General features: G+C 40.4%; 2 protein-coding genes across 5 annotated transcripts; one reads left to right on the top strand and one right to left on the bottom strand.

The window, feature by feature from the left end:
* Positions 1–1,091: 1,091 nt before the first annotated feature.
* LOC110837084 (A disintegrin and metalloproteinase with thrombospondin motifs 12-like) lies at positions 1,092–5,664 on the top strand. Of its 2 annotated transcripts, none has more exons than XM_087349938.1 (2): positions 1,092–1,194; positions 2,138–5,664. In XM_087349938.1, exon 2 carries the CDS (start codon positions 2,225–2,227, stop codon positions 5,282–5,284), a length of 3,060 nt encoding a protein of 1,019 aa, XP_087206064.1. In that variant the 5' UTR covers positions 1,092–1,194; positions 2,138–2,224; the 3' UTR covers positions 5,285–5,664. The 2 variants fall into 2 exon arrangements, with proteins under 2 accessions (XP_087206064.1, XP_087206065.1); XM_087349939.1 differs by having other exon boundaries at positions 1,101–1,194; positions 2,295–5,664.
* Positions 5,665–10,631: 4,967 nt separating this feature from the next.
* Positions 10,632–25,801, bottom strand: LOC110837075 (BRISC complex subunit FAM175B). 3 transcript variants are annotated; one of them, XM_022078878.2, is made up of 7 exons: positions 24,572–25,801; positions 23,692–23,782; positions 22,836–22,939; positions 19,483–19,682; positions 18,366–18,488; positions 16,112–16,281; positions 10,632–12,156 (listed from the first exon to the last, which is right to left on the bottom strand). In XM_022078878.2, exons 1-7 carry the CDS (start codon positions 24,632–24,634, stop codon positions 11,519–11,521), a joined length of 1,389 nt encoding a protein of 462 aa, XP_021934570.1. In that variant the 5' UTR covers positions 24,635–25,801; the 3' UTR covers positions 10,632–11,518. The 3 variants fall into 3 exon arrangements, with proteins under 3 accessions (XP_021934570.1, XP_021934569.1, XP_087206085.1); XM_022078877.1 differs by lacking the exon at positions 24,572–25,801 and adding an exon at positions 23,944–24,113; XM_087349959.1 differs by lacking the exons at positions 10,632–12,156; positions 24,572–25,801 and adding exons at positions 12,174–14,308; positions 23,944–24,113.
* Between the last annotated feature and the right edge of the window lie 67 nt (positions 25,802–25,868).

Raw genomic sequence — 25,868 nt, 5'->3', positions numbered from 1 at the left:
TTGCAGGACAATTCTAGTCGGAAATATCTACAGATTTTTCTTTAATCCGTTTCCGTTTTAAGATTTCTTTGTATCAGGACTTAGTTTCCTCACGCGTTTAGTACAAAGCGCATTTAGAAGTATTAAACACGAATTACCGAGCGTAATTCTTTAGAGGAAAACATCGACAATTTTAACCACACCCTCAAAAGTATCCAGCCTACCACATCATAACCTCCCTCATTCGACCCAAAGTCTTAGGCGGTTACATTGTCCTAGAGCCCAAGATAACGAAACCACACGCAGATTAAACATGCCAATTGCTAGATGTTACAGTTACATATTCGATATATATTCTTCCTGTAAAAAGACTAGTGGGAGGTGTATATATTTTTGACGTAAATACGTCTATACGGAAGGGTCATTCGGCAAAAACGTGGAACGAAAATGTGTAACGAAAACGTGGAACGAAAATGTGTAACGAAAACGTGGAACGAAAACGTGGAACGAAAATGTGTAACGAAAACCTGGAACGAAAACCTGGAACGAAAACGTGGAACGAAAACCTGGAACGAAAATGTGTAACGAAAACGTGTAAGATCCGTATCAACATATCGACAACAATGGTTACCTAGGGAACGTCATGTTTACTCGGCACTGTTGTTACCTTGTATAGATATGATGTTTGCACGAAATGTTGATACTCTAAAGTGTACAAATTTCATAACATATTTCAGCTACCACAGACCCATCTTAAGCGTAACTAATTCAAGTTAAATAAGCAATGTCTTAATCAAACTTTACTCAATTGTAAAGCATGTATAAAGGAAATATTTAGAATAAAGCCAATATATAAACTTCCTTTCCGTATAGACGTATTTACGTCAAGTTCTCCGGAACCGTGGTTCCACCGTCAATTTTTATTTTATTTTAATTACGTGTTATCCAGTCACACAACAAACAGTATAATTCTTTCTTTCAATGCGAAAACAGCACCAGATGCTGTTTAATCAGAAAGCAGTACCTCTCGCAACAATCAAATAACTGTTTGTTGTTTCCTTGGTTGTTGTGGTCGCTGTTAGGAGTTGTTTGGATGTTTACGTTAGTTTTCATGGTAACAGAGAATCGTACTCATTTAGATAGGAATCAAATTGAATGTTGGTTCGCGTAAAGACTGCTTACTTAGGAAAAAGAGCAGGACCAAAAAATCTACAGGTTTGTAACTAAAGTGTAACGTGAATTATAATTTTTGGTTTTTTCTGTAAATACGACCAAGGGCGGACAGCCTCCAGTTATGGAAGTTAACAACAAATATATTGAATAAGCAGTGGCGGACAGCCGTCGAGGGGTGGTCCTCCAGTTTGGGGGTTAGGCGTAAGGTTAACAACCTTTAATCGTAAAAAAACTATCCTGTTACGAAACATTTTACCAAACCTCGGGCTCTTTGGCACGGCCATGGTAATTTAAAAATGATTTGAAGTAGGAGTTGGAGGCGATTGGATTTTGTTGGAGCATGACAGGGACTGGTTGTGGGCTTTGGTTAATTCGGTGATGAACCTTTGGGTTCCCTAAGCCAACTAGTTAGTTAGTTTAATAATGAGGTATCCAGGGCATGGCAAGGACTTGCCATAAGAAATTCTATCGTTTGTTCTGCGAATACTTCCAGTAGAGTCGAATTTATGACTTAGTTTTAAAAATTTTGGTTTTTAAAACTTATTCACATTGATTTTAATGTTAACTTTCTGTGTGATACCCTATTTTTAAGCTCATCATTATGCAGTTTTCTCCATGCCCCATCGTCTTCTCTCCCAGGCCCAAATATCCTCCTCAACACCCGATTCTCAAACACCTGCAATCTGTGTTCCTCCCTCTGAGTGAGAGACCATGTTTCGCACCCATACAAAACAACAGGAAAAATTATTGTTTTGTATATTTTAATCTTCAGGTTCTTAGAAATCAAGACGGGAAGACAAAATATTTTGAACTGAGAAGTAGCGAGCATTTCTGGAATTTAGTCTCCTCCTAACTTCCTAATAAATATCATTTTGATTTGTTATTATTGTTCGAAAATATTTGAACTTTGTAACCCTTTCAAAGGACTTATTAGCCACTCTAAGATAATCTCTTCGCCATTAATAATTTAAATATTGTTTTGTAGGACAGTTTAAAAGAAGCTTTAGAAAACAACAGCTGGAACAAATTGAGATAACTTCTTGGAGTTGTTTATTAACAACAAGTCACAAGAATGAAGCGAACATCTTTAATCGGTGTTTGCAGCATATTTCTGCTTTTATTTTGGAACGTCGAAAGTTTAGGTATGGAGCATCAGGGATGGATAAACAGGGCATTTGAAGGAAGATATACGAGAGGTATAAAAGACCATCAAATTCTGGTGCCAAGGAAGGTGAATGAGGACGGCGAGTTCGTGTCCTACTCGCTTCAGAACTTCTACGAACGAGACACGAGCAGACGTAAAAAGCGAGATCTTCCGGATGATTCCGACAAAGTGCATTACGGACTTACACTGAACGGAGAGGATCATCTCGTGGAACTGTGGCCAAACCACGACTTCATGGCACCTGGACTGGTCGTAGAAGAACGTGGAGCTGGATCCAGCCTCGATATCAATAACATAAAGATAAGACCAGTGAAGATTTCTCAGTGCCATTACGTCGGCCGTGTGAAAGGTCAGAGAGACTCTCGAGTAGCGCTCTCTGTCTGCGATGGCATGTCTGGTTACATTAGAACTAACGAAGGTCATTACTTTATCGAACCCATGAAGGACCACCAGCCGGAGGAGGATGGCCAACACGCACATATCGTGCATAAGAGATCGGTAAGCAACCACGAAACCTGTGGTACTGGAGGCTGGGAGGACGGGTGGCGAGATCGGCTAAGGTTCGAGGAACACAGACACAATCGTGACGTGAAGACAAGTGACAGCACACATCGCTACTTAGAGCTCCTTGTGGTAGCTGATAAGAAATTTCTTGAAAACCGTAACGACTCCGACGTCGAGACATACATCCTGACTATACTGAACATGGCAGCTGACTTTTACCACGACGCCAGCATCGGAAACCTGATTGACGTTGTTGTGGTGCGTATTATCTACTTACACAAAGAAGGAGAAGAAAAGGACTTGACCATAACCCCAGCCGCTAGCAAGACGTTAGAGAGTTTCTGCAATTGGCAACAGACGGTGAATCCACAAGACCTGAAACATCCCAATCACCACGATATCGCTGTTCTGCTCACTAGGTACGATATCTGCAGCGAAGGTAAGAGCGCATGTGGCCTTCTGGGACTCGCTTACTTAGCACAAGCCTGCAATCCAAGTTTATCGTGCGCAATCTGCGAGGATAGCGGATTGGAACTGGGAATCACCGTGGCTCACGAGGTCGGACACGTCGTGGGTTGTGGGCACGACAACGGGGTCGATTCGGAGTGTAATCCCGAAGCAGACGAAGTCAACGTCTACGTCATGTCACCATATGTGCAAATGGCTACTTCGATCTGGTCTAAATGCAGCAGAAAGTTCATACAGGAGTTTCTGGACAACGGATTAGGGGACTGCCTGTTGGACGAACCTCAAGAACAGAGCTACAAATTTCCGAATATGCCTCCTGGAGCAATGTACGACGCGAACGTCCAGTGCGCTCGGCAGTTCCATGATCCAAAAGCTAAGGTCTGTACCATGAGCCCTGATGTCAACTGTAAATTCTTGTACTGTGAGCTGAAACCCGGGTATTGTTCGTCGTACAAGCAACCACCAGCTGATGGGACAAAATGTGCCCCCAACAAGTGGTGCTTCAACCGGAAATGCGTGCCACTTGGGCAAAGACCGGATGTTATACACGGAGAATGGAGTTCGTGGGGGCAATGGTCAGAATGCACCCGAACGTGTGGAGGAGGAATCAGTTTCAGCGATCGGGACTGCGACAACCCGGCACCCCTAAACCACGGCAGATACTGCCTGGGGCAGCGTAGGAAATACCGCGTCTGCAACACACAACAGTGCGACCCCAACGCCGCAACCTTCCTGGAGCAGCAATGCAGCGAACATGACAACCAGACGGAGACGTATAAATCATATGTAACCGTCTTGCCACATGAAATGTGCAGGTTGCTGTGTGCAGACAAAACCCACGTTATCAGGTCATTGGCGCCAAGACTAAAAGATGGAAGTCCCTGCAGGCCTGGAACCAAGGACCGCTGTATAGCGGGCAAGTGTCGAGCTGTTGGCTGTGACTGGGTTCTAGAGTCCGACGCCGTGGAAGACCGATGCGGGGTATGCAAAGGCGATGGCACAGAGTGCACGATCGTCGAAGAGACGTTAGATAAAGCCGGTCATGGTTACGTGAAGATCGCAACAATTCCTGCTGGCAGTAGGAAGATATCCATCGAGGAGCTGAAACCAACTGAGCACACGCTAGCCTTGAAGGCAGCAGATGATAAAACGTTCCTCCTGAACGGAGCATACAGAGAAGAGGGAGACAAGGAACTTCATATCGTAGGAACAATTGCCTACTACTTCCACCCTGAGCACGATCTCGAGAAGATTTTCATCGCTGGTCCAACAACAGAGCCGATTATACTGTACATCTGTTTCTACAGTACAACAAACTTAGTCGTCACTTACAAGTACGCAGTGCCTAACGAGGGATATAAGAGTAACTATCAGCCCAAATATCACTGGGAGTTCCTGGAATGGGGCGAGTGCAACAGGCGATGTGCGGGTGGGACACAGGAGTCTGAACCCAAGTGCAACGAGGAACGAGACGGAGTGGTCAGTGATTCATTTTGCCCTTTGGCTGACAAACCTAAGACAAACAGCCGTCCCTGTAACCAGGAACCATGCAAGGCGCGTTGGAGAGTGGGTCAATGGGGGGGATGTAGCGGGTGCCTGTTCAAAACCGGACACAAGGACCGGACGGTGGAATGCATTCGCGAATCACCATATGAAGACGATGAGACAATAACGGATGAAAAGGAATGCACAGAGACTAAACCACAGCAGACAGAATTGTGCGATAACACAGAACCGTGCAAGGACGACGTCAACGAGGCCGATATTCCGAAGAGGTCAATACGATACAGGAAGCGAAGGACCTCTTACACTACGCCAAAGCCCGGAGTCATTGTCATAGATAAAGCCCCTCCACAGCGCTTCCACATAGTCGAGGTACCCAAAGAGAACACAAAGAACAACATGTATCTCTCGGACGAGGCGAATGAGGCGCTGGGAGACCAAATAGCGGAGGCTGTGAACACCAAGGGAATCAGATTTTACGACGGAGATTAATCACAGAAGCAGATAGAAGAAGGGCAACGGGAGACTAGAGATAAAATGCTGGGATAAGTGTAATTAATGTTAAAAAGACTTTGTGAAATTATAAAAATAAATACGTTTTACTTCTGTAGAAGTGGTATTTGGACTCTGTTCGTTGTACTTTGATAAAAATTACAACTTCTCGGAAGCTGGATCATCTTTTGTCTTCGGGTGAATGACAGAAACTCTAGCTGTTGGTATCCCTGGTTGAGCCAACCTCGGACCTGGACAGAGTTTATATCTTTCCCCCTTTCCCTGAAGATGATCCAGCCTCTGAAACGTTGTAATTTTATCGAAGTACAACGAACAGAGTCCAAATACCACTTTTGCAGACATTAAGTCTTCAGATTTAATTCTTAGTTAAGTTCCTCTTCATTAAGCCAATTTAACTCGTGGCTGAACAGGTCTGTTTGCAGGCATACTGGATCACAGTAAAGCGTTGATGATAAAACAGTCTATTTCCAAAGCGGATTCTTTGCTAGGTGACAATACGCGATCTAGTATAAACAGATCTGACTACAATATTTATTTCAACATTTTCCATGAACTTCTTTCTACGAGAACTTGTTCATCGAAGAGTCGAACACATTTCAACTAGACCAATGAGGCCAAGTTCCGATAACCAACAGTCTACTAAACATGATGCAAGGGTGAATTTAGAATTCTTAAGTATTAGGCACGGCAAACATTCATGAAAATATATAATTATGTACATAGATATAATACTACTCCAATTAACCACCATTATAATTATAAGTAAAGCCTGATGGTACAAGAAGACGTGAAAGAACCAAGTTACGATGGACTGATGGGCTTGAAGATTTCCACAACATCAGTATTAGGAACTGGAAAAACATCGCCCCTGACGGTTCCCGATGGCGGATTTGTCTTCAGCAGGCCAAGACCCACCCACCCTGAGTTGTTACGCCCATGATGATAAGTATTACACCCACCCACTGCAATGCAATTTTTATGTAGTTAAAAACAAGTTATTTCCAGTTCCAGAACCACTACCATAAACAAAAACGGCTTATCCATGGGTGTACCTACATCAGCCATCATTTTAGAGATTTTCCTTCAGTGGCTTCAACATAACCATAATAGATATTTTAACACAGAATCAGTCAGATCTTAAATTTCTCGATATGTAGATGATATTCTTATCATCTATATTTCTTATAACAAACTTATTGATAATACATGGAAGGAATTTAGTTTCTTAATACCGAATCCAAAATTCACCACCAAGAAGTACACAAACAATACCCGTAATTGTCAATTATCCACAAGTGTATCCAAATGAATAAATCATAACCTATGTGTGCACAACATATTTTAAATACCAGACAGATATATGATCGAATAATACACCTTAGAAATCTTACATATCACCAAGAAAAACAAATATATATATGCTAGAACATTTCCACATATATATCAAACTGCTAGAAAAGAATTCAAATGAATGACACATTCTCTGAATACATGGAATTTTTATACTCTACGTTCCCCCATTAAATCCCTCTATAACAAGTCTACAAAGACGTAATCTGTATACACAGTTTCCCTTGAATTCTGAATGCACCTAACCTAACCTAACTTAATCCTGAGGACACAGCGCCATTCGGTGGGATTCATCTCATAAGGAGCATCCGCCTCTCTTTTGTCTCCGTGCCACGAAGGCGTCGCTGTCGCTCTTGGGTGTTCTGTCCAATCCAGCGGGATGCTTCTACGAGGAGTTTTGCTCCCAACGAACGACGCATTACACACCAGTCTCACCGACGCAACATATCGTACCTAACGGGGGCCACCGCCCCTGGTGCACATCCCCGTGTCATGGCCACACACACCTGGGCTGCCCCAATTCCCCCCGCGGTCACTTCAACCTACCCGCTCCAAACCCGGCAACCTAACCTTAACCCAACACAGCCTAACATAATACACTTTCCCAACAAAACGTAACCCGGTCTAATATAATCTAACCCAAACGAACTAACCTAACCTAATGTATCCTACCCAAACGGATACTAACCAACACTCACCCTTACCATCAGGGGCACCCGTAAACTGGTGGGTCAGCCCTAGTAGAAGACACAAGGCTTCCTGGTGGCTCCATCCAAAAGAGGGGCTCGCCCTAAAAGGTTGTTCCATCCCCCCCATGACCACCCTAACCTAACCTAACCCATGCGGATCCCACCACTAACTGCAGACTGCAACCCATAACGTGTATCCCCCTCCTGGAGGTTTACACCCACTGGTGGTTCCTCTGTACCTGGGTTGCCCAACACATCACACTGTCCCTGCAGTGGCACCTCACTCCCGTTGCTCTTTCAAACTACACTTCAATGGCACAAAGACCAAATTTCATCTAAACCCATCCAGTGGCTCTCAGTTGAATCACGTGGACAGACAGGACAGAACTGGGATACTGGGAACGACCCATTCTCCAAGTTCCTGAGCACTGCGGGTCCCAACTTTTCGTTGGCTCGATCTATAGACATTCGGTAGGACTCCTTGGACGAGGGATCGGCCCTTCGCAAGGCCTCTACCTGTACACAGGACAACACAACAGAGGAAAGCGCGGACAAACATCCATGGCTTGAGTGGGATTTGAACCCACGGTCCCAGCGACCAAGCGACACAAGGCCCACGCCTCAGACCGCGCGGCCACTGCGGACCCCTACATTCAGAAACACCGAGTGCAATGTCTTCAAGCAACTATCATCATATAATAAACCAATGAAGTTCACATATTCTATTAACTGATCTATAACCAACCCTCATGAACATCATGACATCTTACATAACAACCTACCCAAACAATAACAAACATAAGCAATCTGCTTTAACTAATTAGCACAATAAAATATGCAATATGAATATACAACTTACCATACATATCAATGTATATTGAATGTAACAACATTCTAGTCCTCGGAATAATAATATGTAACCACGTGATGATGGCTTTCTAAGCCACAAAATGCAGTTATCCTCAGTCTTTTAATTTTAAAAAAATATTACATGTTGCTGGACCTGGTGTAAAAGGAGAAATCAGACATGGATAAACTTTCACTGTGCACCATGAACACTGCTGCTCTCAAAAAACAATCACGAAAGCAATGTGCAGTATTAAAATAAGAATTCAGAAGAAGGGCATTTCAAACAGCAAGGCACTTAATTATGTACAATATATCACAACATACGTTAAACATCAGCAGAATACTATTCGTATATAACCAATTAATTTCTTCAGTTAAAATAATTTTACTTAATCCGTGCATTTCTTGGAGTGTCCTCTCATCACTACATTATGGGTTGAGATTTAAATTCATGTTGATATTACATTTTTCACTTTTGGTTTGCTAAGTAAATACAATGTTTCTGCCTTTTGAGTTTTTATCAAATATTGAATATATGCTGTCAGTATTTGATTATATTCACTCCCAACTTAAAATTTATTGCAGAAAAATAACATAAAAACACCATCAATTTTCTAAATCCAACCATGAAGAAGAGTAACCAAAAACTTGAATACAACATCTTTGAAAAAAAAAACCACAACAGAAATTATAATCTGCAATAACTCATGCCACCCTCAAGATCATAAAAGGGCTGCTATGAACTGCGTGTTAAACACCGCATATACGACTCCACTATCCATAAATAAAAAAAAGTCATGAAAACCGTCAAAACCATTACTCACAACAGCGGATATCCCATCATCACACAAACTCCTCAAACTTATCTTTCAACCCCAGACAAACCTAAAAATGGGCTACGCTAACTTACATGGAACAGCTGATACCCCCCCCCCCCCAAACCTCTGTAAAAATTCAGGAGTCAATATTAGTTTCGGAACGTTCAACATTATATACAGGTGCCTAAAACAGCAGACAAACAAACGAAAGTGGAATTTACCAGCGAACTTGCCAAGATTGCCAAAAATTCTATATAGGACAAACACGCAGAAATTTCAAAACTAGGTTCAAGGAACGTATCAGGGATATAAAAGCTAATAAACCCAGCAGAGGATTTCCCCAACTTATTCTACGAACTGGACACTCAAATGGCACCTTGGAAGACACAATAAAAATTCTTGAAGACGCCAGAAAGGGCAGTTACACGAGCACACTATAAAAATAGCATTACAAAAGGTGTTCATTTAAATGAAACAAACCCAGACAGCAACACCCCCTCTATTTGAAATTGTAATAAACTCCAATACCTCAAGACCATTCTCTCCATCTACCACAATTACCACCTGCCCCCTTCCTCCCCAACCACCCACATCTACCCCACAACATCAACCAATCTCTTCAGTTCAATTACCATTTTTCAGTAGTAACTAAATGTGCAAAATACACTCTACATCAGTGGTCCCCAATGCGGTGCCCGCGGGCGCCATGGCTTTTTTGGGTGCCCTCGTTGTTACGGAAAGATGTCATACTGAATAATGAAGGCTGTTCAACTGTGAACATTATAAAATCAAAGCGCAGATCTCGACTTACTGACGCCCATCTTAACGAGAGTTTGCAAGCGACATCATCATCCTACGCTCCCAAATTTGAAAAACCGGCCGATGAAATGCAGCGCCAAACATCACACGAACTTTCCACTCGAGTAATAATAATTGTACTTATAAAACTACGTACTTTTGATTGCGCGGTTTCTTGTATCATTAAACGTCGTGTTGTTTTGCGTATTATTTGGTGTCCATATCTTATTTGTCCACAGAAAAGAAAATTTTGCTTTGTTAATTGGTTGGTGCCCGCCATGATCTCATAAACTCTCAAATGTGCCCGTAGGCACAAAAAGGTTGGGGACCACTGCTCTACATTCTTAACAAACATTGAAAACTATAATCAAGAATGAACCCAACGTTTCTGCCTTCTTTTGGCAACACGCTTATAATCAGCCAGCCTCTCCCCACCTACTGAGCTACAAGCAGGTGATCAGCGAAGTGCATGCATTTCATGTCCTCCCCCTTCTGGACGATGTTGCGGTAAGTTCAGCCATGCTAGCGAAATGCAACTGGACAATGCTGTAGCCATAGGGAAAGACTGGGGGGAAATCTGGCACCATTAAGAAATTACAAGAAACAGTTAACGGATTTATACACGAGACAGCAAGTGACCGAGTAGCAGCTAAAAGTCAACAGTTTCTTTTCTGTGCCAGCCAAATGGCCCGCGATTCTAAGTTAGTGCAAGAAGAGAAAAAGTGTGAATTATACACAAAACTGAAAGGGCAGAAATGATAACCAACAGAGAACAATTATTTACTCACTTCAAGCAAAGTAACCGAGAAAAATAAATTGTAATTGTGTAGAATAAATCCAGTTTCGAGTGAACCCGTGTGGAATCACTGAAGTTGTTTTATTTATTTCAATAAACTGAAAACATTTTTATTTTGTATCACCTTTCACTATACTTATATTTCAATACAAGAAATACATTCTGACAGTCCACATGAGTTTGTCATACTGACATTTAATTATCAGTTTAATAATCCTGATGCATACTGTCAGTTATGCGAGAAATGCAACAGGATTTCATAGAAGCCAACACACAACGCTAAGCAACGATTAAGAATACTTATTGATTACTACCTTCAGAAGCGAAGAGTCAACGAAACAAACGGATTCACACTCTGATCTCTGGAAGTAAAAGATTTGTAATCAGAACAATACCCCATTAATGGGATTTGAGGTTCTCGTGGCGGTGAGTACGAAGTTGGCCGTCTTCTGGGATGTAGCACTCATCGATCTGATGATGGAGGCAGTAAGGACCTCTGAAACGGTGCTAAACATCTACCAAACTACAAAGTGCTACAGCCCAGAAGACGGCCATCCAAGTACCCCTTCTTTGTTCCCCCCTAATAACTCGTTTTCTTATAACACGACTTCAGCAGTCTTTGGATTCTACAAATTATATTACCATAATCAAATCACATGACATAAATGAAAATATCCATTGGACATATGAAAATACTGCTCAAAAATAATGAAAAATTATTATTAATATGCACCTGGTTTTAATCTGGGAGCCATATTACTTGTAACTTAACAGTGTGTTGTGACTGCTATGATTAACGCTGGCCAACATTGAAATACAAAAGGAATATGACTAAGCATTTATATTGCTGGTTCCCTTATAAACACATTTGCATTCATGTGATCTGTACCAATATTTTAATCTCCAAACAAAGTCAATATTTCTGAGAATTTGAACTTGAAGGCGAGCCATTTGTTGAAGTTGCTTGTGACATAGCAGGTGATTTGGTGACCATACCATCACCAGCAACTAATGACCTCTTCACAGCCTGCGCATAACCACGAGGTTTTGTGTTTACATTGTTCATATTTTGTGAGGCACCCCGTACAGCTGTTGAAGATGGAGAATCCGATGCTTCAGATTGCAAACCTCGCCGGACATTTGGGGAATTATCCGAGACATCTGTGACTTTGGATTTACGGACTGCTCGGCCAAGTCCCCTGCCTCCTCCCCTCCCGTGTCCACCCGGACGTTGTTTATTGCTACCGGCACAAAAGTTCTCAGTGGAAGGCGATGATGTTGCATTCTGCGGCTGGCTCATCTGAATCTTCATTTCCGTGACAAACGCAAACGCATCGGAGGAATTGTTATAATCACTGGAAGCCTCTTCCTTTGCCACAACCCTCGACTGGTTGTATTCGACAGCATCGTTACAGATGCTTTGATTTTTACCAAGTTTAGGAGCTACTACACTAAAAACATCTGATACAGATGGATTTTTATTATTAATACCGCTGCTACTGTTACCTGCAGTGGATATCTCTTCTTGGAGCATCTGTGGCAGTACAATTTCTGCAACATTTGTAATAAGTAGTCTGAGCAACACTTTCAAATGTACATCATAAGTAACTACAAACAGCATAGTCCTTAAGCAGTTAATAACTGCTTAGCTAGTCAAGAAATTCTCTGCCTTTTACAGAACCCAAAGTTTCATTACCATGTTTACAACAACCACCACCGGTTCCTATCGCAAGCTAGATGAATCCAGCCAATTTTAATATTTTTTTCCATACACCTTCCTGCTTCAATACATCCTCAATATGAAATGCATCAAACATGTGTTTACATATATGGACTTCAGTATATGTTTTGCTTAAACGCATTTTAATTAGGCCGCGCTGTAGCCGCGTGGTCTGAGGCATCATGCTTCGGACAGGTGATACGGAATGTGCGCTGGTTCGAGTCTCGGGGAAAGAAATTTCTCATGAGATTTTCTACCGGTGTATGGGACTGGTCCCAACCCAGCATCGTGGGGAAATTGGGGAGCTACAATGGGTAGCGTAATCCGGTCATGGAAACTAGCAATTGCTGGGGGTTCGTCGTGCTGACCACACGTCACCCTATATCTGGTTGGATGATCGTTCACCTCTGCTTAGGCATGTGAACGTGAGGCCAGCAGCCAGCTAGTCGGCCTTGGCTCTCAGAGGGCTGTTACGCCACGGATAATGACTATTATTATGAACTAGTTTAACGGGAAAACCAAATTCAATGAGAATTTGTAGACTCTCAATTATCTGAGTTAGTTGGGAAACATTTTCCTACATAATCAAAACCCAAGATAATCCACAAAAATAAAAGAAAAACAGAAATAAGTTCATTTACAGACATACACTACTTATTTTTAAAGATTTACTAATAACAATTTTATGTAAAATTTAATACAGTACATGCTAACTCTTAAAAAAATAGTTCTATTGTCGTAAATTTCAGGTTTTAGAAACAACCAACTTATGTTAATACGTTAAAAAATATGTAATTGTACTTATTATGTTCTTTTTAAATGATCTAACTTTCACAACAGATTTTCTGAATTAATTTTTGTTTAAACTAAATAGACCCCAGTTAATCTCCCCCTGGATAATAAGGAGTTTACTGCAAAATACTTTTCCACTAACTGAACCCTTACAGAATTTCTTGAAGTCTCTGAACCACTTTTTCTCATCTATCTCCACTGATGAATGCAGAATATGTGACCAGTAGTGAACTAATTACACCAAAATCCACACTGATGATCCCCAATAACTTCATCTATATATGGAATTAATCTTTATAGACATTCATGTTTGATAGTCTTTAAATGCAGTTTTGAAAGGAAGGAAGATGTCGAGGAATTATTGAATGGTATGTATAGATTACTCAGTGAGCAGTGTGGCTTAAGGATAAACAAAAGTTATGAGGAGCAGCAGAAACGAGAATAATGACCTATTAAATATCAAAATTGGGAAAGACAAAGTAGAAGAAGTGAAAGAATTTTGTTATTTAGGAAGAAAAATCACGAAAGATGGACGAAGCAAGGAAGACATTAAAAGCAGATTAGCACAAGCGGAAAGAGCCTTCTTCGAATGAGAAGTCTACTAGTGTCAAACATTGACCTGAAATTAAGAAACATTTTTCTGAAGTCACGTGTTTGGAGCGCAGCGCTATACGGAAGCGAAATACGGTCAGTGGGAAAGCCAGAAAGAAGAAGGATGCTGAAAATTAAGTGGACTGAAAAAGTACGAAATGAGCTGGTCTTAGACAGGATAGGTGAAGGAAGAAGTCTACGGAAAAATCTTACGAGAAGAAGAGATAGGATGGTGGGACACATTCTGAGGCACCCAGGATTGGTTAATTTGGTAATGGAAGGAACAGTTGAAGGGAAGAATTGTAGGGAGAGACAAAGATTGGAATATGTGACGCAGATTTTTGAGGATGTGGGCTGTAAAAAATATGCGGAGATGAAGAGAATGGCGCAAGATAGGCGAAAATGGAGGACCGCATCAAACCAGTCAGAAGACTGATGACAAAAAGAGAGAGAGAATAACAGGAACATTCCTCAGTAATTACTATTGTATTATCACCCTTAAGTAGATTCCTTCCACTGCTCTGGTATTTCTTCCTTATTCCAAAATAAAAAGTTTGTGGATCTTAGAATGCAACATTTTAACTCCTGCTTTGATCAATCCTGAAAAAATGTAATCAATACTTGCAATTATTACCTTTTCAACTCTTGAACAGCAACCGCAACCTTTAAATAACTACGCTCAGGAACTAATGGTTCAGTTACATGTATTTCAGTCCAATGATCAAACTCAATTCAAAGTCCAGCAACAAGACATTATAAAACAGCACAGAATATCGCACTGCAGTCATGCCATATATAAGGGACTCTCCCTGTCTAACAAAAGAAGAAAACTCACTAATCCACCTATTAAATGCGGTGCCTTAAGACCAATAATTAATAAACCATGTCTTCAATATTTTTCACACATTATTCCAGTCATCATGTTAAACACCGCCCAGTGTTTGCAATGTATATAAAATATTAATGATCATCATCCAACTGTAGATGGGAGGAGAGCTAACACCCAAAACATCACATTTATTAACTGGGATACTGGATATTGGGAACGACCCATTCTTTAAGTGCCTCAGCACTGCGGGTCTCAACTTTTCGTTGGCTTGATCTATTAGACAGTTGGTAGGACTCCTTGGACGAAGGATCGGCCCATCGCAAGGCCTCTACCTGTACACAGGACAGCACAACACAGAAAAACGCGGACAAACATCCACGGCTTGAGTGGGATTCGAACCCACGGTCCCAGCGACCAAGCGGCACAAGGCCTACGCCTCAGACCGTGCGGCTACTGCAGACCCCACATTTATTAACTACCTAACTAATTATTATCAAACGTTGCAAAAGCAGTCCATGCTACTTATAGGCACAGCACTCTCAGCCACATTATTTGTTCATTTGTAATAGGTTTCCAGAGCTTTTACAGTCAATAATACAGCTTTTGGAAAATAAACTGTGATCATTTACTGTGTGTGACAAACACAAGACTTTAAGGTAATCAGAAGCAACGTGAAATCATAGCAAGTTCAGAAAGTTTTATGTGAGTGTGAGTTGTGAGCATGACCGTAGAATAAATCTCTTTCTACAACCTAGCGATCATCAGCAGGCTTCTCATGGGCGTGACGGAACTGGAATCCAGGACTTACATGCAAGACAAAGTCGGTCGAAGAAGTTTTTAAATTAAGCGATTAGATACTGAACAAGTATCGCACAAAGTCTTCTTGGTGCATATGAAGAAAAGCTGTTTCCATTTCAAACATATTGGTACCATAGTTTGGGACAATGATGACGATGACAGTTGCTGTCATCGTCATCATGTGGCACTGAAGCACCCCACTTAATGGTACCTGCACCTTGTCCTGGTAGTGGGGCTTGAGTACCTCAGTGACCCCAAGAGCTACTGGTAGGGCCTCAATAGCCAGATTGGTCGAGGGAGAGAGGTCAGACTAGGACAGGTACCCTGGTCCTCCAGGTTGGGGGTTGGTCGCAAGGCTAACAACCTTGCACCGTAAAAAGGAAGATGTTTCGAAACCTCGATCAAAGCCTCGGACAGACGGACCTAACAGAGGACCGAATGGAAGAAGAGAATTGAGGAGGCCATGGACCGTATACGGACCGGAGAGCCATAGAAGAAGCATTAAACAGCAATCATGCATATTTGTATATATTTCTAGGATTGGAAAGCCACATTAATATAATCCACTTAATATTTCAGTTAAAACACTACAAGTTTGGATAAACATGGTAACTCAATCAGTGGACTATGTCCAACATACAAGCCATTAAGCCTTGCAATTATTGTGGAAAAAATAAGGTTTATTGGCACTGACTGTGGAGAATATGGGGTTTTGGGCATAGTGTGGCAAGAGATTTTAGGGCAAATGTTTTCACATCAACAAATCATGTACGTACCATCTGAAATTAATCCTGGGTGCAGTCGAAGAGTAACAATTTCTCTCTCCAGCTCAGATATTCTTCTCTCAGAGTGCTCTATATCACTTATAAGATTTTTCATGTGCTCCTGCAAAGCCCTCTGGATGTTACACACTAAAGACGCATCTGAACCCTTTTCATGAGCAGCCCTGTACAAGTAACATTTTTGTTAAATATTGCTAATCCTGCTTTTATAAGTTCAGTAAATCACAATACTGAATAAAGTTTATGCAATTTTCTTTTTACCACATCCAATGCAGCATGTTCTCAAGAAAGAATTCTCCGACCTTGATGAACATACAGGTAAAAACAATGTAAAAGTGATAAAAATGGTACGAGCATTAAAAACACTAGAGAAAAAAATTACCAGGATCTTTCTGATTATAACCTGACTTCCTAGCGACACTCTGAAATTGGTTAAAAATCAGAGACATCTTCATATATTCAGAATCCATATTTACGTTCCGACCACACAAAATGCAAAAAGTTTCAAAAACTCAAGTAAAGTATTCGATATCTGTAAACATTTGGTGTTGCTGCGGAGGTATAGAAATCTCTACAGCTGTAAACAGACCAAAATCCCAGGCGACAGATCACTACCATACAATCTGTTCACAACATAAACATCCCATAGGCAGGACAGAGATTACTGAAAGCACAGACTCAAACCTACAAACTCGTACATAATGAAAGACAAGCCGTGGTCTCAGCAGTGCGGGAGACACGTCAAAGCTTGAACCTGCAGCCTTTAAACTTAGCAACAGCACTAACTGACAAGAGACTACGTCACTCGGAGAAGGTGCTGTGAGGAAATGCCGTTGCACGCACAACCTTGGATACAAATTTGTATTTGAATAAGTTGGATGGTTGCACAAGTGACATCAGTGCATTAAAACTCAACTTCAGCACTTATTCAAACAAATATACTGGCTGATATTTGTTTGTGCCTGTATACCAAAGTCCAAAATTGAAAAATTAATTCAACCTGGTTATTCCCTCAGGAATATATAAATAAAAGCAACTTCATATCATATAAAGGTGAATTACACATTGATTTATTGATTTCCTAACATTACCATCTGATACTGTTTAATCCTATTAGTCCTCTCACGTTTCTGTCATCAGCTCCATTCCCCCTAAAATAAAATACCCTGATGATCCTTCTAGCTTCACCAGATAAACTACACTCTATTGAAATTAATCAGTTGAAGAAGGGACTGTGATATAAGAATTCAAATGCCTACAGTAGACATTTATTCTTATTATAATAAATTGTTAATTTGAAAAGTGCAGAATGAATTAAGACAGCATCACAACCCTGAAGAACATCATATTCACTGAAATGAAAATCTAAAATTTCAAACAAAATAGTACTATCTGACACTGATAAGATTTGCTTGGAAGACAAGATAAGAGATAAAACTCATGCAACTGGTTAATGGTCTGAGTACAGTACAACTAACTAACCAGATGGCTTACCAAAGCCAAAGGTTCATCACCGAATTAACCAAAGCCCTCCACCGGACCCTGTCCTGGGCCAACAAAATCCAGTCTCCTTCAACTCCTATCTCCCATAGATCCCGCCTGACATTATCCTCCCATCTACGTCTAGGTCTCCCCAGCGGTCTCTTCCCCTCAGGCTTCCCAACTAGTGGACCCAACCAACCAGATGGCTTACGGAACCCAAAGGTTCATCACCGAATTAACCAAAGCCCTCCACCATTCCCTGTCCTGGGCCAACAAAATCCAGTCTCCTTCAACTCCTATCGCCCACAGATCCCGCCTGACATTATCCTCCCATCTATGTCTAGGTCTCCCCAGCGGTCTCTTCCCCTCAGGCTTCCCAACCAATACCCGATGCACGCTACATGCCCAGCCCATCTCATTCTTCTCGACTTAATCACCCTGACAATATTGGGGGAGGAGTACAGATTTTTAAGCTCATCATTATGCAGTTTTCTCCATTCCCCATCGTCTTCTCTCTTAGGCCCAAATATCCTCCTCAACACCCGATTCTCAAACTCCTGCAATCTGTGTTCCTCCCTCCGAGTGAGTACAGTACAACACAGGACAAAAACAGCAAATGACATGGCTGGGACAGATTCATGGCCCGGCATGTTTCACTTAAGCAAAAATTCATTATGCATACAAATAAACCAATTTATAATTAATGTTTCTAATACTATGAGTCAGCCCTACCCGAAGTATATGAAACGAGAGACTTTCAACTTACGTCAGAGAAGAAATTATGCTGTTGAAAGAATCCGACAAGCACGCTTTACTAGGAACTAACTTGTACTCTGTCTGTGGAGCTTCACCCAGATTATGAATCTGTACAGGGAGCGATTCAAACATCCTGAAAAATCATATACAATTCACAACACAGTATACACATGACATGACAAATCAGTTAACATTAAAATGAAGTACACGTCTGTAACAAATGTCTCCTGTTACAGTATCAGTGACCATCACGGCAAATGCCCACCTAGTGAACTGAAAGAATCCCGCCTCTCAGAGTTAATCTTTCCTGTTTCAAACCTTTAAAATAAAACCATGTGATGTCGGAAATATGGCCTCCATCACGGTTTGAAGCCAGCATTAAGCTCTTGGACTGCTCTACCAGTCATCGCACAAATCACGCAGTAGTAACGTAATCTGAATCTCGATTCTCCCAGTAACTTAATGCAATAGCAATGTTAAAGAAATGAGTGTAGCTGATTCATGCAATGTATAAAGCAATATTAAATATAAACACAAACAGAAACATGTTATACTTCTTCTTTATTACGCCGTCTCCTTTACAGGAGGTTGGCGACATATTATGAACAGGATCCTTCCATCCTTTTCTCGGACTGGGACCTGTTCATATACGTTCTTGGCAGATGATCCAGAAGTGGTTTGCCATTGCCTTCTTCTGTGTGTGAATGGAGTAATTGTTGGGATGCCACGGAGGAAAACTCCGTGTTGCCTAGACCACGGCCTTGCCCAACACAAGTTATAAATTCGGGCACCGCCGGGAATCGAACCCGAGACCCCAGGATTACAAGGCCAGCCTTCTAACCGCTAGACCACCTCATCTTATTATTATTTAGTGTTCTGTCTGATGACAGGTCCATATGGACAGGATCCTTCCATCCTTTTCTCGGACTGGGACCTGTTCATATACGTTCTTGGCAGATGATTCAGAAGTGGTTTGCCATTGCCTTCTTCTGTGTGTGAATGGAGTAATTGTTGGGATGTCACGGAGGAAAACTCCGTGTTGCCTAGACCACGGCCTTGCCGACACAAGTTATAAATTCGGGCACCTATTTTTTAATTCCCCTCATACTTTAAGAAGTTCTACTAACCTGTGACGGTAGCGTATGAATTTATGGTTGAAGATGTGGGTTGAACCTTGGGCAGACACTGACGTGTTAAGGAGACACAAAGTAAAGTGTTCTGATGAGAGATGAGACAATGATGAACACAGTTGTTTGTGCAGAAGCTTATCTCGAAGGTGTGGGGTAAGTACGGAGTTACGGCGGAACCTGTACCATCCAACCACTTCCTTAAAAAAAAGAAAGAAAGAAAATATACTACAAAGCAAACAGGTAATATCTGCAGGAAACTCACAAATTTTCAAAAATTGAGATTATGTGAAAAAGTTTTCTTTTCTGCCTGTAATTTGAAAAAGGCAAAGTGATAAATGAGGGTTGATCTTTAAACTTCTTATTATCAATATTAAAAATCTGATTTTAATTCACAATGATTCTGCCAGTACTATATGGAAAACATCCTGAAAATGAATAAAGGGAAGGTATCAGGAAGAAGACTACCAGGTGGATGACGAAGATGTGATGGTGGCTATAAAGGGAAAAGGAGCAGAAGTAGAAGTTTCTGTTCACCAATTTATGCCCCCTGCAAATATGTGAACATAGTATGAGTAAAACTCCATTCTTCACAAATGCATAATAAAAAATGTCGGTATAGTAGAGTCCCTGATGCTCCCAAGTTGTGATGATGAGATGTTTTACATATTTTCTGGGACTGCACCAACGCAACTGAACACGGCAAATGTTTCCAAGTGTTCTGACAGAATTCAGCACCTTTCTTATTGTCAATCATGCTCCCAGTACGCCATCTTGATCACTGCTGCTTCATGACATTACCACCAGGGACAACACATTGACTAATGAACACAAGGGACATTTGACATGTAGTAAGGTAACAAATAAACTGGACCAACTTTTATGAAGGATCCTGTATATTCCATCACACACCTTCACAGTTGAATTAAAGTGGGATTATAAGAGTGTGTGCTGTTGCATAATTTAGCAACTAATGATGGTATTCAGTCCATCATACAACAAACATAATATATAAGACTTGAGGTTCTCACAGCGGTGAGTATGAAGATTTCTGTCTTCTGGGTTGTTGCGCTACGTAGTCTGGTCGATGTTAACCAACGTTTCAGAGGTCATACTGCGATGATTCATCGCCCTGATGACGGTGGCAGTATGACCTCTGAAACGTTGGTTAACATCTACCAGACTACACAGCGCAACAACCCAGAAGCCAGAAATCTTCATACTCATCGCCCTGATGATGGAGGCAGTATGACCTCTGAAACGTTGGTTAACATCGACCACACTACACAGCGCAACAACCCAGAAGACGGAAATCTTCATACTCATCGCCCTGATGACGGAGGCAGTATGACCTCTGAAACGTTGGTTAACATTGACCAGACTACACAGCGCAACAACCCAGAAGACAGAAATCTTCAACATAAATATATACTACTGAGACACTAACTTTATTATGTAAGTACATTTCAGACATAAAATTACATATATGGGGTGTGTAATTTTATATTGTAAGTGCACTCTCTTCCTAACTTTCAAAGTTCTTAACGTCTCACCTGAAGATGGCCGTTATTCATGAAACATGTACTGTATACTGTGCAATCATTCAATCAATCAATAAAGCTGATGTCAGAGTAATACATATTTACATTTGCTGCATGACAGAATACCAAAATTTGTTATTATTCATTCAAATGGCATTTAAATGCTTTAAAGTGCAGAAATAATATAACCTCCAATCTATTCACTGCAATTCTTAATTCAGGATTTTTGAATAAACTGTAGATTATTAAGAATGATTCAATTTTCTCCTGCAGAAAAGGTTTTGAAATTACCAGCCTGACAGCGCAGTTTACATACCTTTAGCATTTTGATCTTTTGTTTTTAATAGTTTGTTTGTTTGTTTCTTGGCTCTACAACCCAGTTGTGGGTTTTTCGCTGCCTCCTTTTCGGAGGTTCTTGGTCTTCCAAGTGCGCATTTGTGAGTAGTGAGTGACAAACCCACTGACTCTGCACAATTTCTACTCAATCCTGATTTGACTGCTAGAGCCATCTAGTAGTGAATCAGGAGAGACTTTGGTGAGAAATGGCCACTGAATTTTGCTTATGAAACATCTCACTCAAGATCGTAAGATTCTTTTACATGCTGTAAATCTACGACATGGGACCGACGGCTTTACTTCCCCTCCGAAGGAAGTTGTGCTACGGATTTTTATCACCCTTAAAAATCCATTGACCTCGGCCGGGTTTGAACCAGTGAAGCTTGGGTCCAGTGGTGAGCACGCTAACCACTATTCCGCCGAGGGAGACCTTTTGCTTTTAATTGTTTCACAAGGCTAGGGTCTGAACACAGTCTTTCACTTCCTGGACAATTACCAGTGCCACAAAATAATTATTTGCGTGGCAAAATATGCAATTCTATTTGTTTATACTGTTAAGCGAACATACAAATATATAAAAATAAGCAAATACAACCTCTAATAATGAGCCAAGCTAGTGATAACCATTCTGACTTGCATACAGGCAGTGACCAGTTTGTATCTTGACCGTGGCACAGACTACCCTTACTGGGGGGGACTTTCTTGATTTTCCTCAGTCATTCCAAGTGAGTGATTGGGTAATACTTTGAAATATACCATGACTGCACAGAAAATACATTTGATTACATGCAATATTTGTAAAAATAAAGCAGACCCCAAAGATACAGTCCAACTAGACAGACTTATTTTGGTACTGACGTTTCAATTACAAATGAATTTGTTACAAATACAAAGACTCAGCAGCGTCGTAAGATATAAGACACCGTTTGTTGAATGCATAACATTGTTAACAATACCACGACGCGGCAAAACAACAGTTCCGTTCAGCTAAACACACTTTTTAGTGGGACATATATATCTGCATAGACCTAAATGGCTAAAATATTACTTAATTTGGTGAACATTTATTGAGACAATCATTTAATTAAACCTCCATATAATGTAATAGCCCTGGCTCTCAAAAAATTACATGACAATAAAAATCCTGAATATAAAATCTGACCAACCACAAATTACGAAAAGTGCAACTGACAAATGCAAGGAATTTTTATCACACACATTAACATTTAATGCATGGGAACAGTGATTTAACTCTCTGAATACAAAGATGCTGATAACTTTAACTCCAGGGTTACCAGATTAGGGATATGCTAGTGCAATGGACAGTTGGACGAGTCATACAAAAAGCTACAGCACATGGATGATGAAGGTTAAATATCAAAGCTCCAAGAAACTCTTTGAATTAGAACAATTTTTAAATAAATCACAAATCTCAGCATACTTAATGTGGAAGGAAAACATGTTTCAAAGACATACTTTTTCTTTTTCCTTCAGAAACTCCTTGAGCTTGTCACGACTAACAATCCCGATACCATTACATAATTCCACGGAATTTGGTATTGGCATCAAAGAATTCACACCTAGAACAAAGGCAGAAATTCATTAATTACACAGAAACACAAAATACAAACCAAACTGAGAGATTAAAAACATTTATTTGCATACAGGTATAATATAAGTTGTATACATGTCACAGCTTATATGCAGTCCAACTGCCCATGTGTGACATCAGTATAACCCCCAACAACCTACAATCTATTGTGTACACAATACTAAATCTTCACATCATTATCATCACATCTTCAACAGGTCAAGGATACAGATTCATGCATTACAATAACAAACATCTCCATTAAGTAGGATCTGAGGTTTTCAAGGCAGTGAGTCTGCCTCCAGCATCACAGTGATCACATGGAGGCAGCAAGGACCTCTGAAACGTCCTTAAACTAATAATCAGATTACATGGCACTACAACCCAGAAGACAGCCATCTTCACCATCTCCAATTACTGCTTTACCAACCAAATGAAAATGCCTATTCGACAATTCCATAATACAATAATGTGAAACAACATTAACTACAACTTAGTTATAATAAACTACAACATAACTGACACGCATGGTCTATGGAACAACGTTTTATGTCATACTGAAAAACTTCCAATGCTGCACTTAAGGCATTTCTTTTCATACTACTTGGTGGTTAAATGAACTTTATGACACTATGCTATGTTATGTTACAATATATCACATCACTATAGTAGTCTTTTCGGATGAGTGTCAAGTTTCTAATCCAACTACCTGAGAGGTATCTATTAAACATATGTACTCACTTATCTGTGTCTCAGTTTTCTCCCCACGTATCTGGGAATCGCTTATAGTGTCGGTAACATGACTTACAACTTCTCCTAGTAGAAATCCTTTCTGTAAAACATAATAATACATTGTTTTCCTGATTCTCCTTTAGTGGCGGGATTGGGATGAGATATACAGAAGTTAAACCACACTCGCAATTATGTAAACACCAACTGAATACTGTATTGCATACAGTACAATATGAATACAAACACTGTTTATAAAATTACCTGATCACTTGCACTTTTCACGTTTTCGTAAAGCAGAAATGACAACGCAGGACCAGAAACGCCAACATACACATTCGCCGCCATATTGAAAACGTACAACTAACACGACGAACGGGCTAAACACAAGTTCTGTAGCAAAGCACATGTTCATAATACATCCCGTCACCAACGATTACAAACAAGTCACTGAAAATAAACCGAAGTGGAATGGGATAATGGTAACTAACTGGAAGAAGAAAATTTGTTGCGAAGAAGATAGTCGGTCAACTAGTCAAAATATTACCTGTTACAAAACATCAAGGTTCATTACCGAGTCCGCCATCGGAGTGCAACAACCTCACGCCCTATTTCTTCATGATCCATTTTAATATTACCAAATTAACTAATTCCAGGATTTCTCCTGCACTTCTCCAGGACATCCTCACGACCACGCTAGAAATTCTCCAGGACACAAAATAACTCATCGTAAAACAAAACAGCCTTATCTAAACTAACCTACACAACCTAAGCTTACCTTACCTAAACTAACTGAACCTAACCTAACCAAAACCAACCTAATGTAAAGCAACGCAACCTAATCCAATGTAACACATTCCAATCAAACTTAAACGAATCAAAAATAACTGACCAGCATAGGATCAAATCCACCACCGATTAAAGACGTCCACATAACCTTCCAGGACTTCTCCATGATCAAAGAACTTCCGCATAATCTCTCCAGGACTTCTCCGGCACTACCCTAGGACTTATCCAGGACTTCTCCACAGGGCTGTGGAGTCGAAGTCGGTAAAAATGTACCGACTCCGACCTCGATATAAAATCTTAAGAACAATTTCTATACCGCGTGAGCCGCCAGCGGCCTCACACTTAGGGAGGTTCAATGACCCGTTCAGCCACGTGGTGTGGGAATAATTCTTTGTAACTTTGGCTCTGGTACCTTAAGAATACAAAATGTCTACAAATCAACCGATTTCTGCAATAACCATTAGACATATATTTAAATATAGGTTATGTAAGTCTAATATGTAGGCTGATGATCCACGTGGTGGTGATGAAATCCCTTATGGTGACATTAAACATTTTAGTAGGTTTACCTTTATTAAAACATGTTAACTTTTATGAAAGAGTCGGAGATTTTAGTACCGACTTCACAGCCCTGGTCTTTACCGTAGTGAAAACTGCAAATCTCACTTACTAAGTGACTGTTGCAGGTTATTTCTGGAAATCTGTCAGTCTAGTGATTGCTCCTTTTGAGAAGCCTGAAGGTTCCATATGACTGTATTAATGAAAGCTTGCTGTTGGACACTACGTTGGTTGAGCATATTCTATTGCACAACAAAAACCTCTACTGGACCAGAGCTTTTTGAATCCAGTTCATAGCATTTCTTTATGATCAACTTTGATAATTTTCTAACATCTGTGCCCAGCTCTACAATTAGTCTCTTCCTTTGACATTTCCCAACCACAGTTTAGTATGCATTACTCATTTCCCCATTGTATGCTACATGTCTTACCCATATCTTACTTTTTTGATTAAATCACCCCAATTTATTTGAATGGTATAAATTGTGAAGCATTTCATTATGTAATTTTCTCATGCATCTTTTACATAAAAACAAAGAAAACCAGTTTTAAATTTTCAGTGCTAACCTTCATTTGCCCTGTTAAGAAACTTCAGATCCAGTCAAATTATTAAAATTAAAATATTTGTTTAAAGTGCAATATTTATTGCCACAGGAATTTTATTTGTTGTATAAATGTGAATAATGATATATACCTTACAGTTAATTTTAGACATTCACATTTTTAAACCTACTTATGCAGTTTGTAACGTCAGTGAGAAAGGAAACTTTGTGTGTTTCCTAACATTAACCAAATATGCACAAAAACTAGCGCATTGGAAATGGACCAGGTGCAATGAAGTT

The sequence above is a fragment of the Zootermopsis nevadensis genome, unplaced genomic scaffold (genome assembly GCF_977971745.1).
Source record: "Zootermopsis nevadensis isolate Lab colony 2312 unplaced genomic scaffold, Znev_1.0 Znev_ptg000016l, whole genome shotgun sequence".
Taxonomy (NCBI): Eukaryota; Metazoa; Arthropoda; class Insecta; order Blattodea; family Termopsidae; genus Zootermopsis; species Zootermopsis nevadensis.
Note: the sequence above shows the minus strand (reverse complement) of the source record. Positions and strands in the feature narration are given on the sequence as shown.